Source organism: Zootoca vivipara, chromosome 14 (genome assembly GCF_965207765.1).
Source record: "Zootoca vivipara chromosome 14, rZooViv2.hap1.1, whole genome shotgun sequence".
Classification (NCBI taxonomy): Eukaryota; Metazoa; Chordata; class Lepidosauria; order Squamata; family Lacertidae; genus Zootoca; species Zootoca vivipara.
In genome coordinates this window covers 46,131,452-46,146,352 of record NC_142597.1, presented here as the reverse complement: position 1 = coordinate 46,146,352, position 14,901 = coordinate 46,131,452, and the positions used below count along the sequence as shown (strand labels likewise).

General features: G+C 57.2%; 1 protein-coding gene across 3 annotated transcripts in view; it reads right to left on the bottom strand.

Annotated features, from left to right (window-relative positions):
- SMG6 (SMG6 nonsense mediated mRNA decay factor) overlaps positions 1–14,901 on the bottom strand; it is a 92,685-nt gene that overhangs the window by 7,928 nt on the left and 69,856 nt on the right. For 2 of the 3 annotated variants that reach the window (XM_088658094.1, XM_088658095.1), the window contains exons 14-15: positions 6,494–6,670; positions 4,204–4,350 (exon numbers count right to left, since the gene is read on the bottom strand). In XM_088658094.1, the coding sequence (XP_088514220.1) occupies positions 4,204–4,350; positions 6,494–6,670 (324 nt within the window). The remainder of the gene's footprint in view (positions 1–4,203; positions 4,351–6,493; positions 6,671–14,901) is intronic. The other variant, XM_088658096.1, reaches the window with a different exon arrangement.

Genomic DNA, 14,901 nt, shown 5'->3' with positions numbered 1-14,901 from the left:
TATTATTATTATTATTTTTATTATATAAAAGAGTCTCAAGCTTCTGTGATGCACTTCTAAGAGATGACCTGATTGAAGTTCATGAAATGATGCCTGGCCTGGAGAAAGCGGATAAAGGAAAGTTTCCCTCCCTCTCTCCTAACACTAGAACTGCTGGACATCCCTTGAAGCTGAGTGTCGGGAGATTCAGGGCAGATACAAGCAAGTCCTTTACATGCAGCAGATAGTTAAACTATGGAACTCCCTTCTGCAGGAAGGAGGCAGTGATGGCCGCCAACTGGGATGGCTTTAGAAGAGCATTTGACAAATTTGCAGAGGAGGAGGAGAGGGCTATGGAGGGCGGCTAGCCACAAGGGAGCCTGAATCCCAGTTGCTGGAAATAGCAGGAGGGGAGAGCTGCTCTTGCGCTCAGGTCTTGCTTGCTGGGGCACCTGACTGGCCACTGTGAGACCAGGAGGCTAGACTAGGCCCTGCTGCTGATGTTCTTCTGCTTTTTATTTTTATGTCACGGGAGCCGAGGAGGCGGCACTTGTGAAGACACCCACCCTGAGCTACTCCTTCAGCCCCGTCCGCATTTAGCTTCACAGGAACGGCACGGCGAGGAATGTAAAAAATACTGTCACTACGTCACGCCTGTTCCCGGTGGGAGGAGCTGCTCCTGCAGTGCCCCTGACATGCGCATCCGGTGCCCAGGAGGTGCCTCCCTCCCTCCCTCCCTCCGCAGGCTCCTTGGCCCAGACTCCCGGGCTCCTGGCAAGGCTGAGCGAGGCCTGTGCCGGCCGTCACGTCCCATCCTGCCCCCCTGGGCTGGCCAGGGAGAGGACGACAGGATGCGCATGGTGGTGGCGCTGGGGAGGGTGCCAAGTCCCCCCTCCCCCCGTGTTCAAGGAGCCAGAGGGGAACTCGCCTCAGCAGGGTTCAGAGGCCAGGAGGAGGTTTGTTTGTGTTTGGCAGGGGCTGGCCGAGGGGGTACCGGGAGAGGGGAGGGGAGGAGCGGCGACATCCGGCCGGGCCAGAGAGAGGGGCGTCTGCAACAGGGGGGGGGAAATGGCTGCGGAAAAGCGGGCAGGTGGCTGCAGGGGGCACCCAGAGGCAGCAGGGTGCCCCCTCCGCTAGATCCCGTCCCCAAAAGGCTTCCTCGAGAAGAACGGCCCTGAGGGCGTGCAAAGCTGCAGGTTGGGGAAGAGGGAAAACAGTTTCCTGGGGAAGACTGTCCCTGAGCGCATGCAAAGTTGCAGCCGTTGTTAGGGAATAGAGAGAACTTCCATGCCATGGGACCCGCTCTGCGCCATGGGAGAGGCTTGGCAATTGGCGAGCGGCAGGTCCTGCCGCCCTGCCGGAGGCCCAGTGGCGCTTGCTTGCCGCCACTGCCCCCGCCCTGGAGCCGCCTGGGTGGGGGTTGCCCTTCCGCCGCTGGCAGGTGCCTGGCTGTCCGTCCGTGTGCGCACGTGCTGGGCGACTCGGAGGAGGGCTAAATATAGGCAGAGCCCACCCGCCCCGCCTGCAGCTGGACCTGGCGAGGGGGGGCGGGAGCGCGGCTATTCCGGGCAGGCCCCCCTGGGGAGAGCGGCTGCCCTGCTCCGCGGTGCCCAGAGGAAGAGCTTGTTATGGTTCAGGTGGGAATGTTTCAGCTGGGCAGGAAACGCCTCCACTCCAGGCAGACAAAGGACCGGGCAGAGGGGTGGGGGGTGGGGGCAGAAAGAGTGCAAAACGCTCCTTCTGTTGGCTAAATGACACCGCCCCCCCCCCCGTCTGAGAAAGGTTTGGATGGCCAAGATTCTGCCTCAGAACGCATGGGCGAGACTCACATGGTGCCTCTGAGCTTATGGGGAGTTGAGCGTCCTCCCACGGCATAAGAATATCGAAACAGCCTGGATCAGAGGGGGGGGGCATATTAGTCCACAATCCTCTTCTCAGAGTAGCCAAGCAGAGGCCCCAAAGCAAAGCCCATAAGCAAGCAGGACCCGAGTGCAAGATCAGCTGCTCTCCCCATTTACGAATCCCAGAAACTATTATCCGGAAGCATTCACTGCCTCTGAAAGTTGTCTGGGATTTGGGGCCAAACTCTGGCCCTTTTTGCCTGGTCACCGGCCTTGCTGCCGCCTCTCCTTCTGTGACCTTCTCTGACCTGGCAGTGGTCTTTACGTAGAGAATGCCCCCGCCCCGCCCCGCTATCTTAGCCGATTTCATTTGGGTATTGAGGAGGGAGAAACCTCCTTGGCATTTCTGCTTTCTCCTGCTTCCTACTGTGGAGACAAAGCAGAGCCACTTGCGGTTAGGAGCCCCTCCTCGCGCATGAATCTGTCCATCCCTCTTTTAAAGCCATCCCTGCCTCCTGCACTGCGTGGCTTGCCAACTTGGGTGCCCCCCTTGAACTGCCTGTGCCAGGTCCTGCTGCCCCTCCCAAGGGGGATTTTAAAAAATCCCTCACTGCTTTTTGAGTGACCCAGGAGGGCAGAGCCACCCACCCCGAGGACGCACTGCTCCCTGCCGGCTCTCCTTGCCGCCTCGGCTCCAGCCAAGCGAGCTTCACGCTCTCTCTCCCCTGTGCCTCATGTGCTGGGTTGCTCTGGCTTGCCAGAACGCAGGGCCCTTTCTTCCTCTCCTCCTGGCAGGCAGGCAGGCAGGCAGGCAGAGCGGCTGGCTGGCTGCAGCCTCAGCCATTGGGCCACGGTGGGCCTGGAGAGCAGAGAAAGAGAGAGCGCAAGAGAGAGCGCTGGTGGTTCTGGGCCCGCAGCCAACAGCCGGCGGGTACACATGTGCGCTGCTCTCCCAGTAGGGCCTTCAGCGGCCCTGTTTTACAACCACCTCGGCACAGACTCCAGAGTTCACGCATATGGCTAGACAGATGTGTTTGGCTGGCGTTCAAGGCTGGGAAATGAAGAGTTATGGAAGTGAAGAGGGCCCTGGGCACTGCAAGGAGAGAGAATTTGGGGCTGGGGGGGGGAGAGAGAAAGAGAGAGAGAAAGAAAGAGAGAGAGAGAGGAGGGAGGAGGAATTTCCCTTGGCTGCAGGGAGCCAGCCAGCCAGCCAGCCTGCAGGCTCAAGAGGCAAGCCAGCCAACGCCCTAGGGCATCTCTCTCTCTCTCTCTCTCCCTCCTGCAGTTGGCACAGTGATGCTTCAAAGTGCCGTTTATTTCACTCAATTAATTAATGAATTAATTAAATTTGCCCACCACCCTTCATCTGTAGATCTCAGGTCAGTTTACAGCAGAATCAACAGGGGTGAGCTCTGCTGCGGTTTGGGGGATGTGGGACTCGGGCGCAGCAAAGCCTTCCAGTTCAGCTCCTGTCCTGTGTGAGATTTACGAGGCAGAGGTGGTTAGAGGGACTTTAGGATTGCCATCTTGGTCCTGGAGGCTGCCCCCCCCCCGACTCACCCAATGACCCGCCTGGCCCAGCAAAGGGGGTGGGGTGGGGTTTGTGCTCCCCAAAGCTTCCCAGAGATGTGCAGTTGGCATCACCACTGAGGCTATTCTACCCATTTGTCCAGTTCTCTTTTAAAGCCATCCAGGTTGGTGGCCATCACTGTCTCCTGCGGGAGGGAGTTCCACAGTTTAACTTTGCATTGTGTGAAGGAGGACTTTTTTCCCTCCGTCCTGAATCTCCCAACATTCAGCTTCTCTGGATGCTCACAAGATGTAGTGTTAGGAGAAAGGGAGGAAAGCTTATTTCTAGCCGCACCTTGCATATTTCATGTTTTTTTGTTCACAGCTTATTTTTGTGGTACATTTGTTAAACTCATCTGTAGGGTTTTCTTTTTTAAAAAATAAGAATTCCACTTATACATTGCATGAAGCGTGTGATATGCCACCTTGGAATATTTTTAATGAAAGGCTGTTAAGAAATATTTAAAGCCAGGGGTAGGGTACCTTTTGTTCAGGCCTTAGGGCCACATTCCCTTCCAGGGGCCACATGTGCAGGGCCAGAGGCAAGGGCAAATTATGCAAATTTAATTTAGCTTTCTACACTGGGCTAGCTTCTGCAGACACTCCCCAAAACCACGTGAAGTATTAAGCAGAGCTAGGAAGGGGCTTGGGAGATTTCCAAGGGCCGGGTGCTGAGGCTTGGAGCTTCCTACCCCTGCTATAAGTAAATGGATACATGCATACAAGCTGAGATTCCTGTGCTGCAGGGGTTGGACTAGATGACTCTGGGGACCCCTTCCAGCTTTACAATTCAACCATACGCCCCAATGCAAACCTGGATCTTGTCTTGCCGGCGCTGCTGTTCGGCCACCTTCCTGGTCAGCGCTTGCTTCTTGGCCCGCAGCTCCCTGATGTCCAGCTCTCCACCGCTGCCGTCGGCCTCCGAGTCGTCCTCAAAAGCCTCGATCCGGACATCGTCCTCCTTGTCACCAGCCAGGGGGAGGGGAGGAAGAAAAGAAAGGGTGGTTGGGAAGGACAAACTGCAGCAAAGGAAAGCTAACAAGCTATAGGCAGCACCCCCAGTTCCATCTTCCCACCATGAACCCTGGGAATCGCATGGTTAATCTTGCTGCAGGAGGATAGGAGCCCCTTTAGGGAACTACAATTCCCAGGGATCCTTGGGAGCAGGCACTGCACCACGTCTCCCCCCCTTCAAAACTCCTCCTCCTGCTCCCACTGGGAAAGAGGTGGAGAGGACCAAGGGCAGGGAGATGTTGGAAGGGACCCTGAGGGTCATCTATCTAGCCCACGGTCGTGCAATGCAGGAATCGCAGCTGAAGGATTCCTGCCAGACTCCACTACCTCCCAGCCCCGGGGCTCCTGCACACGAATCACATGGTGTGTCACAGGGACACCCAAGGTATTCTGCTCCAAAGCCCTTTTGGAAAAGGGGAAAGGAAGCAGCAGCAGCAGGAGCTCCTTGGAGGTCCTTGGCTCCTCTGCCCAAGGCTGGCCAAAAGGGTCTCCCCAGCCTCAGAATCCAAAGTCATGCACAAGAACCTCAGAAGAAGCAGCTGAATCAGGCCAGTGGCCCCTCTAGTCCAGCCTGCTGTCCCCCCAGGGGCCAACCAGATGCCCATTACGGGAAACCCTTAAGCAGGATCTGACCACAAGAGTCTTGTCCCTTCCTGCAGTTTTCAGCAACTGGGATTCAGAAGTACAGTATTGCTGCCTCTGACCGTGGAGGCAGAGCCAAGCCCCTGATCCTGACAGCCCTCTCCTGGTCCTCTTTTCAAACCTATTCAAGTTGGCGGCCATCCCTGCCTCCTGTGGGAGGGAGTTCCATAGTTCAACTCAGCGCTGCGTGAAGAAGGACCCTCTTTTATCCACCCTGAATTTCCCAGTGTTCAGCTTCAACACACATCCTTGAGTTCTCACGTTATGAGAATGGGAGAAACACTTTTCTTTCTCTGCTTTCTCTATGCCATGCATGACTTTTATAAACTTCTATTGTGTTGCCTCTCACTCGCCTTTTCTCTAAAGTAAAAAGTCCTCAAAGCTGCAACCTTCCTTCACAGGGGAGTCTCTCAATTCCCTCAATTATTTGGGCTGCCCTTTTCTGAACTTTCCCCCTACTCTACAATAGCCTCTTTCAGGTGAGGCGACCAGAACGGTCCTCCTCCGTGGATTTTATCCGTAAGCCACCTTGTGTCCCAGTCACAAACCTGTCCCATCCTCTTTTAAAGCTATCTAGGCTGGTGGCCACCGCGGCTCTTCCTGTGGGAGCGAGTTCCACAGCTTAACCCCGTGGAAAGCGAAGGAGGGCTCTCTTTCGCCTCCCACCCCCTTCCCGTTCTCTGACCTCCTGCGAGATCCTCCTCAAGGCAAGCGCAGCCTTGCAGAGCAGCTGGCAGGGATGCTGAACGAACACCAAGCACTCACAGACTCACGGCCTGCAGAGAACCCCGGGCTACAGGAACAAGCCGGGGCAGAAAAACAAGACGAGAAATTCCTTAATCACATCAGGATGTGTGTGTGTGAAAGAGAGAGAGCGCGAGAGGCAAAGGGAGGGCAGGGAAGAGGAGGCGGGGGGGGGAGAGAGAAGAGCCATCACCAGCCCCTCTCTTCCTGTACGTGGGCTGCTGTTCAGCGCCGCTTCTCACCCCCCCCTCCACCGCCCCAATAAACTCGATCCTGAGCCTGAACCCTCACCCTGCTCTGCCTCCCACCCCACAACCCTTTCCTGCTGGGCCTGAGCTGCACGTTATTAAAGCTGTGCCCCCCACCCCGAAAGGAATCGTTATTTGGAAAGCGCATCTGGAACTCATCGCTGTTGCCAGAGAGAAAGAGAGAGACAGACAGACAGAGAGAGAGAGAGAGAGAGAGAGAGAGAGAGAGAGAGAGAGAGAAATAAAGGCTGCTGGCAGGAAGGGGCACAGATGAGTGCAGCAGCGGCAGCAGCAGGACCCCCCCCCCAAGGGCTGGTCTTCCTCCTCCTCCTCCTCCTCCTCCTCCTGGCCAGCTATAAATAGCGGGGAGCACGGCCAGCTCGGGCCCCGCTGGGGCAATTGCTCCTGCTGCTGCCTGCGCTGATCTCTCTCTCTCCCCCCCCCGCCCTCCGGTACCTGATCTTCCAGTTGTTTTCCCTCTTGGCTGGCTGCTTCCTTTCCCATGGCGTCTGGGACGGGGGCCACTGACACATACTTTCCACCCTTGAATGCCAGCAATGGCTCTTCTTGGCCACAGAGGGCTTCCAGGAAATACTTCAGCACAGTGACCCGCTTGCAGTCCGCCGCAATGACCTACGGAGGAGCCAGGATGAGAGAGATGGAGGGGGTGGGGTGGGGGACACACACAAGAAGATACAGAGGTCAGAGGGCATTGTCTGGGCAGGGGGGACGGGACAGGGCGCAGGCACGTAGCAGAGCCAGAGGGAGACCCGAGTTTGAGTCCTGCTGGCAATACGGGAGCAACCAACCTCTCCGACACTAAACAGGCTGCTGGGCCATTGGCCAGAGGAGGAGAGGGAAGCAGTGGGGTGTAGTGGTTAGTGTGCTGAGTGAAGGCCTGGGATCAAGTCCCTGCTCAGCCAGGAAGCTCACCAGCCAACCTTGCCCTGGTCACTTGTCTCTCAGGCTCACACTCTTTGCAGGGTTGTTGTGAGGATTGAAGAGAGAGTGGGAGAAGGCGCACACCACTGTGGACTCCTTGGAGGAACAGAGGGGTATCCTGTTCTCCAGACCCTCAGAGCTTTAAGTTGGAGATGCCAAACCTCCGATGGAGGGGGCGCCTCTTGTGGCATTATGAGGACATGATCCGAGATACTTTTTTGCCCGCTGCGACTGCTCATGACAGCAAACGGGCTTCTGAGCTGGACTGAGCTCTAGGACCTTCCCTTTTATGCATCTATATTTAAACCATCGTATCTCTCTCTTTTCCCCCCCTTTTCTTTTCCTTTTCCATGGTCTGGAAAAGACCCTGATGTTGGGAAAGATTGAGGGCACTAGGAGAAGGGGACGACAGAGGACGAAATGGCTGGACAGTGTTCTCGAAGCTACGAACATGAGTTTGACCAAACTGCGGGAGGCAGTGCAAGACAGGAGTGCCTGGCGTGCTCTGGTCCATGGGGTCATGAAGAGTCGGACACGACTAAGCGACTAAACAACAACAACAACAATCTCTCTTTATCAATTTCTATTTTTGAATCATCATATCTATATCAATCTCTAAACCTGGCAAGCCTTTGAAGCTGCTGAAACAATAAGAGATTAAAAACAATAAGTGGTGGGAATGTAGATACAGAAAAGGGGGGCGTTTTAGGGTGCTCCAGCATGAGTGCCTGTTCCAGCCACATGTTGGATCCACCCAGGAAAGAGGCTTTCGAGGTTTGGCAGGGCAAGCTGCCAAGGTGCCCCACTCCTGCCACCTGCAGGGGAGCCTCTGATGGGCACCAGGTTGGCAAAGGCTGGCCAAAACTGTGCCAACCTTTCCCTCCTTGCGGGTTTCCCTTTGGGCATCTAGGTGGCCACTGTGAGGAAAGGATGATGGGCTAGAGGGGCCACTGGCCTGATCCAGAAGGCTCTTGGAGCAGACCAGCACCCTGCTTTCCACAGAGGCCAAGAAGACACCCAAAGCAGGGTTCGAAAGGGACACCCCTTCCCTGCTGCAGCTGCCCAGTGAACGGTGCTCAAGAGGGTAGACTGTGTCTGGATATGGAAGCTCCATTAGCAGCCCCTGCCAACCCCCCCATCTCCTCCATGGATATGTCCAATCCTCTCCAAAGCCTCTTACGCCAGCAGCCATCGCTGCCCCGTGTTCCAAGTCAGTGACGCACCCGGGTGAAGAAATCCTTCCTTCTCTCGCCAGCCTGGGAGGGCTGTGATCCTTGACAGGCTCGGCTCTGATGGACAGAGCTGCCGGCAAGCTTCCGAGAGAGAGCCCGTAGGGCGGTCCAGCCAACATCCCTCATTGCTGAAGGAAGGCTGGGGAGGGAGAGAAGGGAGGGGAGGCACCCCAGCATTGCTGGTGCAGACTTCTGCTCCTCCATGGGCAGCATACAAACAATAAAGTTATTATGATGATGATTATGACCTGGAGATGCCTTTGGGGATTGAACCTGGAACCTTCTGCCTGCAAGACGGACGCTGTAACCCTGAGCTACGGCCCTTCCCTGCCTGGAGAGAAGACGGTGAGCCCTTTGGGCACAGTTAGAATCATAGAATCGTAGAGTTGGAAGAGACCACAAGGGCCATCCAGTCCAACCCCCTGCCGAGCAGGAAACACAATCAAAGCATTCTTGACACATGCCTGTCAAGCCTCTGCTTAAAGACCTCCAGAGAAGGAGACTCCACCACACTCCTTGGTAGCAAATTCCACTGCCGAACAGCTCTTACTGTCAGGAAGTTCTTCCTAATGTTTAGGTGAAATCTTCTTTCTTGTAGTTTGAATCCATTGCTCCGTGTCCGCTTCTCTGGAGCAGCAGAAAAACAACCTTTCTCCCTCCTCTATATGACATCCTTTTATATATTTGAACATGGCTATCATATCACCCCTTAACCTTCTCTTCTCCAGGCTAACCATACCCAGCTCCCTAAGGCGTTCCTCATAAGGAACGTGAGCACTGGTAGCCTGGCCTGCGAGTGGGGATGCCTGCTGGCCGGGAGAGGGATCAACGGGGAAGAAGCGTGCCCCACAAGCAGCACTAGCAGGGAGGGGGTGAGGGGTGCTGGCCTAGCCCAGGTGGCTCCCTGTGGAGGCTGACTCAGAACCGCCAGGGCTGGTGAGGAAAGGCAGCTCTGCTCTGCCCGGGAGAGGAAGTGCTTGCACTTCCCCTGCCCCCTCGAGCTGCCAGCTTCCTCTCTGCCGCAGGGTAATCGGAGTCCCCTGGGGCATCGACCAGCAGCTGCCTCACCCCGCCGTGACCTCCCTGCCCTGACATTGCCACCCCCCGCCTGTCAGGAAGCAGGGAACATGCTGCAATGGGGGAGGAGGGGCTGCCCCCTCTCCCCACCAAGCGTAGGTCTGCCGGTGTGTGCAGAGAGCGAGCAAGAGGGGGTGTCCGTGGGACGCAGCAGGGTCAGCTACCAGCTGGGGCAGTGAGGCCTTGGGCATGCCACGACTGGCCAGCAACCCACCTGGCCCGCCTTAAAGGGTTGGGGTATGGGAGCCCCCTCTGAGCACGGGCCTTGCATGAAGGAGATCCCAGGCTCAATCCCCAACGGCATCTGTCGGCAGAGGAAAAAACACTCCTCTCTGAAAAGCTGCCTGACAGCCTCCCTGTGAAAGGGAGCCTAGAAACAGAGCTCAGATGGAACCGTGTGGGGTGCTCAGGATGGAACTGGCGCTGCCAAGGTCCTCTGGGAGTTCACCCCCCCTTCCGGATCACTCTGGGTTTGGGGCACGGCCCGCCAATTCTCGGGTCAGCCCTTTGTGACTCCTGGCTTCTCCCCCACCCCCGCCCTTGCAAGCCAAAGCCCAGCTCCTCAAGTGTCGATCCTGCGATTGGAAAAGTCTCCCCTGCCCCGCCCAGCGGACCTGACAGGAGACGGGTCTGGGTGGGGTGCCGAATGGAGATGCTGGCAGGTCTGAGCCCCTGGCAAGACAGCGTGGCTCGCCCTGGCCTACACCTTGTGGCGCGGCTGGGAGGGTGCGAAGGACGATAATGCACTCTTTGGCACCAGGTGTGTCATAAATCCCACGACTGGGACATAAGAACATGAGAAGAGGCTGCTGGATCAGGCCAGTGGGGCCCCCTCTAGTGCAGCGTCCTCTTCCCAGAGTGATTGGGGTTTCTCTGGGTTCAGGGCGGCGTTGGGATGTTGCTGCCTCCCCCCCCCCCGCGTGCCAAGCTGGGCGCAGCAGAGAGAAGGCGGCGCTGGGAGAATCTGTGCATGGGGGGAAAGAGGTGGCAGGATCCGGCCAAGACTTGGGGCTTTGTGCCACCCCCCCCCCAGAGGCACAAACTTCCCCTTCCCCTGCAGCTCACGTTCCCTGTTCCCTGGACCACCTCGAAAGGAGGCTTGATTTCCTGACCGCCTCCCCTCTGTTAATTCCTGACCCCTTTTGGCTGGCTTTCGCAGCTTGTCTGAAGCGCTTGCTTGGGAGCAAGAGAGCCAGCACAGGGTTGACACCAGCCTTGACTGGGAAAGGTCAACCTCGCCAGCCCCTTGGCAGCAAAGCTCGGCAGCTGCGGCACAGGACCCGGTGGGGCTCAGGAGATGAGGTGGGGCTCAGGAGAAGGCCCAAAAGCTCTCCTGGCAAGGAGCTGGTGAAAGGGGCTGCCAGAGCCTCCCTTCCTCCTTTGCTGGCAGAGGCTCCTCGGAGCACTTAACAGGTGATTAAAACATCAGGACAGGAGAGACCCTGAGCCAAGCGCTCCACTTGGCCACATTTCTGCACACCAGGGGAAACCGGAGGCAGCCCCATCTCTCCGCTCCCCTGACCATGCAACTACCCCTGGGGTTCCCAAAGTGGGTGGTGCCACCCCTAGGGGGCAGCAGGGGGGCACTGGAGGGGCAAAGGACTGTCGGACTTGGAAAAGCTGGTTTCACTGGATCAATTTCACCCGTTTTGTTGAATTAAGCTAAAATAGTTCCAACCAGATTTTGAATAAATGTGCAACCAATTGTTCCTGTTATGAATTTCATTGTGTTATTATCTTCCATTGTGGATAATGCTTTTTATAGGGTAGGGGGCATTGGGGAGGAGTTTGTGGAAACAAGGGGTGGGGGCCTGAAAACATTTGGGAACCACTGAGCAACAGACCTCTTTGCCTCCCACTCCTGGCTGGAGTTCTGGTCCTGAGCAATGGGAGAGGCACCCCCTGAGGTCATGGCAAGCCACCGGGGCTCTGCGGCAGGAGTGGCGCAGGGGCTGGCAACCTGGCCAGGCAGCTGCTCTGTCCCTGGGGGAGAAGAACGTAGGTGCAAGCCTGGCAAAAGAGGGGGGGGCAGGGTGACTATGGGAAGCAGGAGAATGGCCTCATCCCCACTGGCGCTCTGGCTCGCCCTCTTCCGGGGCAAGTTCCTGCCAGAGAGGGCACCAGAAGGTGCAGGCTCAGCAGAAGAGGTTGAAGGCGTGGCATTTGGGGGCAGCGTTCCGCTGAGCTACCAACAAGTCATCAAGATGCTGTTCTGCAAAAAAAGGCTGAATCCTCTGCAACCGTTTTCGAGTCACGCAAAGAAAGCCGCGCTTGCACAATAGGCAATGACGGGGGAGGGGCAAAGAGCCACTGCAGGCAAGCACAGGCTCCCCGGCCCGGCCACGAAAGCCTCACTGTTTTCCACGATTGTAGTGGCTGCTGCCCACATGCTGTCAAACCTGCTTGGCAGACTCAGACAAAGCCAAGCTCCTAATTCTGCTGCCGCCAAAACCTGAAACAGATGCAGAATCCTGCAGGGGCAGGAAGTGCTTGCGGCAGGCGTGGAGCAGCACCCACCTGAAAATGTGAGAAGCTAAGAAGAGCCTGCTGGATCAGGCCAGTGGCCAATCTAGTCCAGCATCCTGTTCTTGCAGGGGCCGACCAGATGCCTGGGAGAAACCTGCAAGCGGGATTCAAGCACAGGAGCCCTCTCCCCTCCTGCCTGCTGTTTCCAGCAACTGGCGTTCAGGAGCATCGCTGCCTCCGGCTGTGCAGAGTCGAGCCCTGGGGGCTAGTAGCCTCCTCCATGAATGTGTCTACTCCTCTCTGAAAGCCATCCAAGTTGGTGGCCATCTTTGCCCCCTGAGGGAGCGAGTCCCGCAGTTTAACTGTGCGCTGCCTGAAGAAGGACTTTGTTCTATCTGCCCCAAATCTTGCAACTATGGACAACCTCGGCAGAACAGGAAGAGTCGAGGGTGACCTGGGGAGGCTTTACAAGGGCAGAGAGAGAGAGACCGAAGGAGCTTTCACTTCCTGTCTGGACACCGCAAAAGCGCATCCTTGCTGCTCCAGCCTTGGGCGAGCGGCACGTCCTAATCTGGGCACTTGCTCTGCTTCCCTCTTATTCACAGGCACAGGGATGCGTCTCTCGCAAGGGCTGAAAGCCTTCCAAAGGTGGCCGGCACCTGCCCAGGGGCCTGGATCTATCCCTTCCGCGCCTGTTCTCCCTCCTCCCTGGTTCCTTCGGAAGAGGAGAGGGTCGGAAGCCCCCGTCCTTCCCCCCCTCCCCTCCACGCCCTCGACATGATCTAGCTCTTGGCGGAACCGCTGGCCAGACATTACCAGCGCTGGTGGAGCAGGAGCACAAACGTTCCAAGGAGTGCTGCAGGGACCCAGGGAGGAGGAGGAGGAGGAGGAGGAGGCGGGGGCACCGGGAGGGTGGGGGGGGGGAGCAGGCCAGAGAAATGGGGAGAGGCTCAGCTCTGGGAGTTCAAGGCAGGGTTGATGGGCTCTCTCGCTGGCTCTCTGGCTGGAGAGGGACATCCCACATTTCAGGGAGCTGCGACTCCGCAATCCATCTCAAATCTGCAGAGAGCCCAGCTGGGCAGGCACCTCTCCACGTCCTCTTCCCCCCGCCCTGCACCTTCGGCAACAAATCTCCAGCCTCGATCGGAGTTAGCTCAGCGTTTCCGAGCCTCTGACAGGAGATGGGAGGTGGGGATGGGCCACAGCTGGCCAGCTGCAAACCTGGGCGTAGTTTGTTCCGCTGCCCGTGGGCCAGGCAAGACCTCTCTCTCTCTCCTCTCTCTCCAGATGAGGCTTCTCCTACCGGCTGCCTCCCCAGGCAGGTCCTCCTGCCAGCAAAGAGCAGGAAAGATTTTCCAGCCCATTGTCTTATCCGCCCCGAGATGCACATTTCTCCCCACTCACGGCTGCCAGCTGTGTCTCTTCCCCAGGCACGGGGCGTCCTGGAAAGAGAGATACTTGCCACGAACGAGGACAAGGGAGGAATGTTCGGCAACACTGCCCCCCTCCCATGCCCCCTGCTTCTTCTCCATGTCACCCCACAACAGGGCACCCCAGATGAAGGGGCAGGGAGGCAGCAACGCTCCTGAAGGCCAACTGCTGGAAACCACAGGAGCGGAAAGGGCTCTCTCTGCCTGTGGGTTTTCCATTCGGGCATCAGGTTGGCCATTGGGAGAGCAGGATGTTGGACTAGGGAGGCCACTGGCAAGGTCCAGGCCGCGGCCAAAGAACCAGGCTCCAGCCCCATCTTGGAGGGGCTATCGTGGGGCAGCTCTGTGGAGCCAGAAGGAGCCAAGTGTGCCACCCTGCCCCTGAGAGAAAGGGGTCCCCAGCATCCCCGGCAGACGTCCTTTGAGGAGGGAGCTGTAGCTCAGGGGCAAGGCAGCCTCCTCTCCTCCCACCCCAACGGAGAGGGACTCTACCTCCAGGTAGATGGGTGTGAAGAAGGGAGCTTTTGCTACCGTAGGAGGAAGAAGAGGTGCTCACTCCTGGCTTGACAGCTCATTCATTACACCAGGGAGAACCACCACCAGCAGAAGCAGCAGCAGCGCCACGGAGCAAGTCCCTGCATGAAGCTCAGGGAAGAAGAGCAGAGGAGCCCCATATGTTCCCTTCAGCCTCCTGCTGAGGCTCTGGGGGCTCTAAGGGTGCTGAAAATAAATAACAGAATCATAGAGCTGGAAGGGATCCCCAAGGGTCATCTAGTCCAGCCCCTGCCATCACAGCTAACAATTCACAGAATTGGAGGGGGGTCCCTGCAGGGGTTGGGGCTGCTCTGGGTTGCTTCTGCCCCTGGGAGAGAGAGACAGCCTCCATCCCTCGCCAGGCCCAACCTGCAGATGCCACTGGAGGACTGAGCCCCGGACCTCCTTCTGCATGCCAAGCAGGTGTCCTTTGCTGCACCCTACCCCAATTCACCTTGAATCTTGGGGAAGAGGGGTTACCAGAAACCGTTTTCTTTTTCAGAAGCCGCCCATAGGAAGGGAGGAACTTGGAGGACAGACTGGGTCACAGTCCTGGATATTCTGGGTGGGCTCACGAGCATTGCCACAAACGCTCATGTAAATAATACCAACAGCCCTCGCCTCCTCCGTGAATTTGTCCAATCCTCTTTAAAGCCCTTCAGATTGGTGGCTATGACGGTTTCTTGTGGGAGGGAGTTCCACAGCTTGTCTGTGCTGCGTGAAGCAGTCCTTGATCTGACCGGAATTTGCTCAGAGAAAAGCTTCAGAGGAGGTTTGGGCCCAGGGCCTGCCGTAAGTCCTCTCCTCCTCTGTGCTGACAGGGTTGTTCCCCCTACCTAGCAAGAGGCCAGCCCTCATGGAGGTGCAGATGGATGGGCTTCTCCCTTCTGCCTGGAGGGCTGCCTCTCTCCCCCCCAGTTGCCTCCTGGTGACCCTGCTCTTGACACCCCGGCAACCAGGTGCAAATATTTCCCCACCAAGCCAGAGGCTCTGCTTTTCCCCCCTGGGAGGCTCCTTGATGTAGATCCAAAGGAGGTGAGGACATCAAAGGGACTGTGGAGCTTCCCTCGAGAGAATCAGAGGGGGACTCACGCCAGCTTTCAAATGCAAATTTGCTCCCATTTCAGTACTTTTAAAAAAGAAGAAACAGCAGCAAACCAGCACCAGCACCAGCTTATAGATG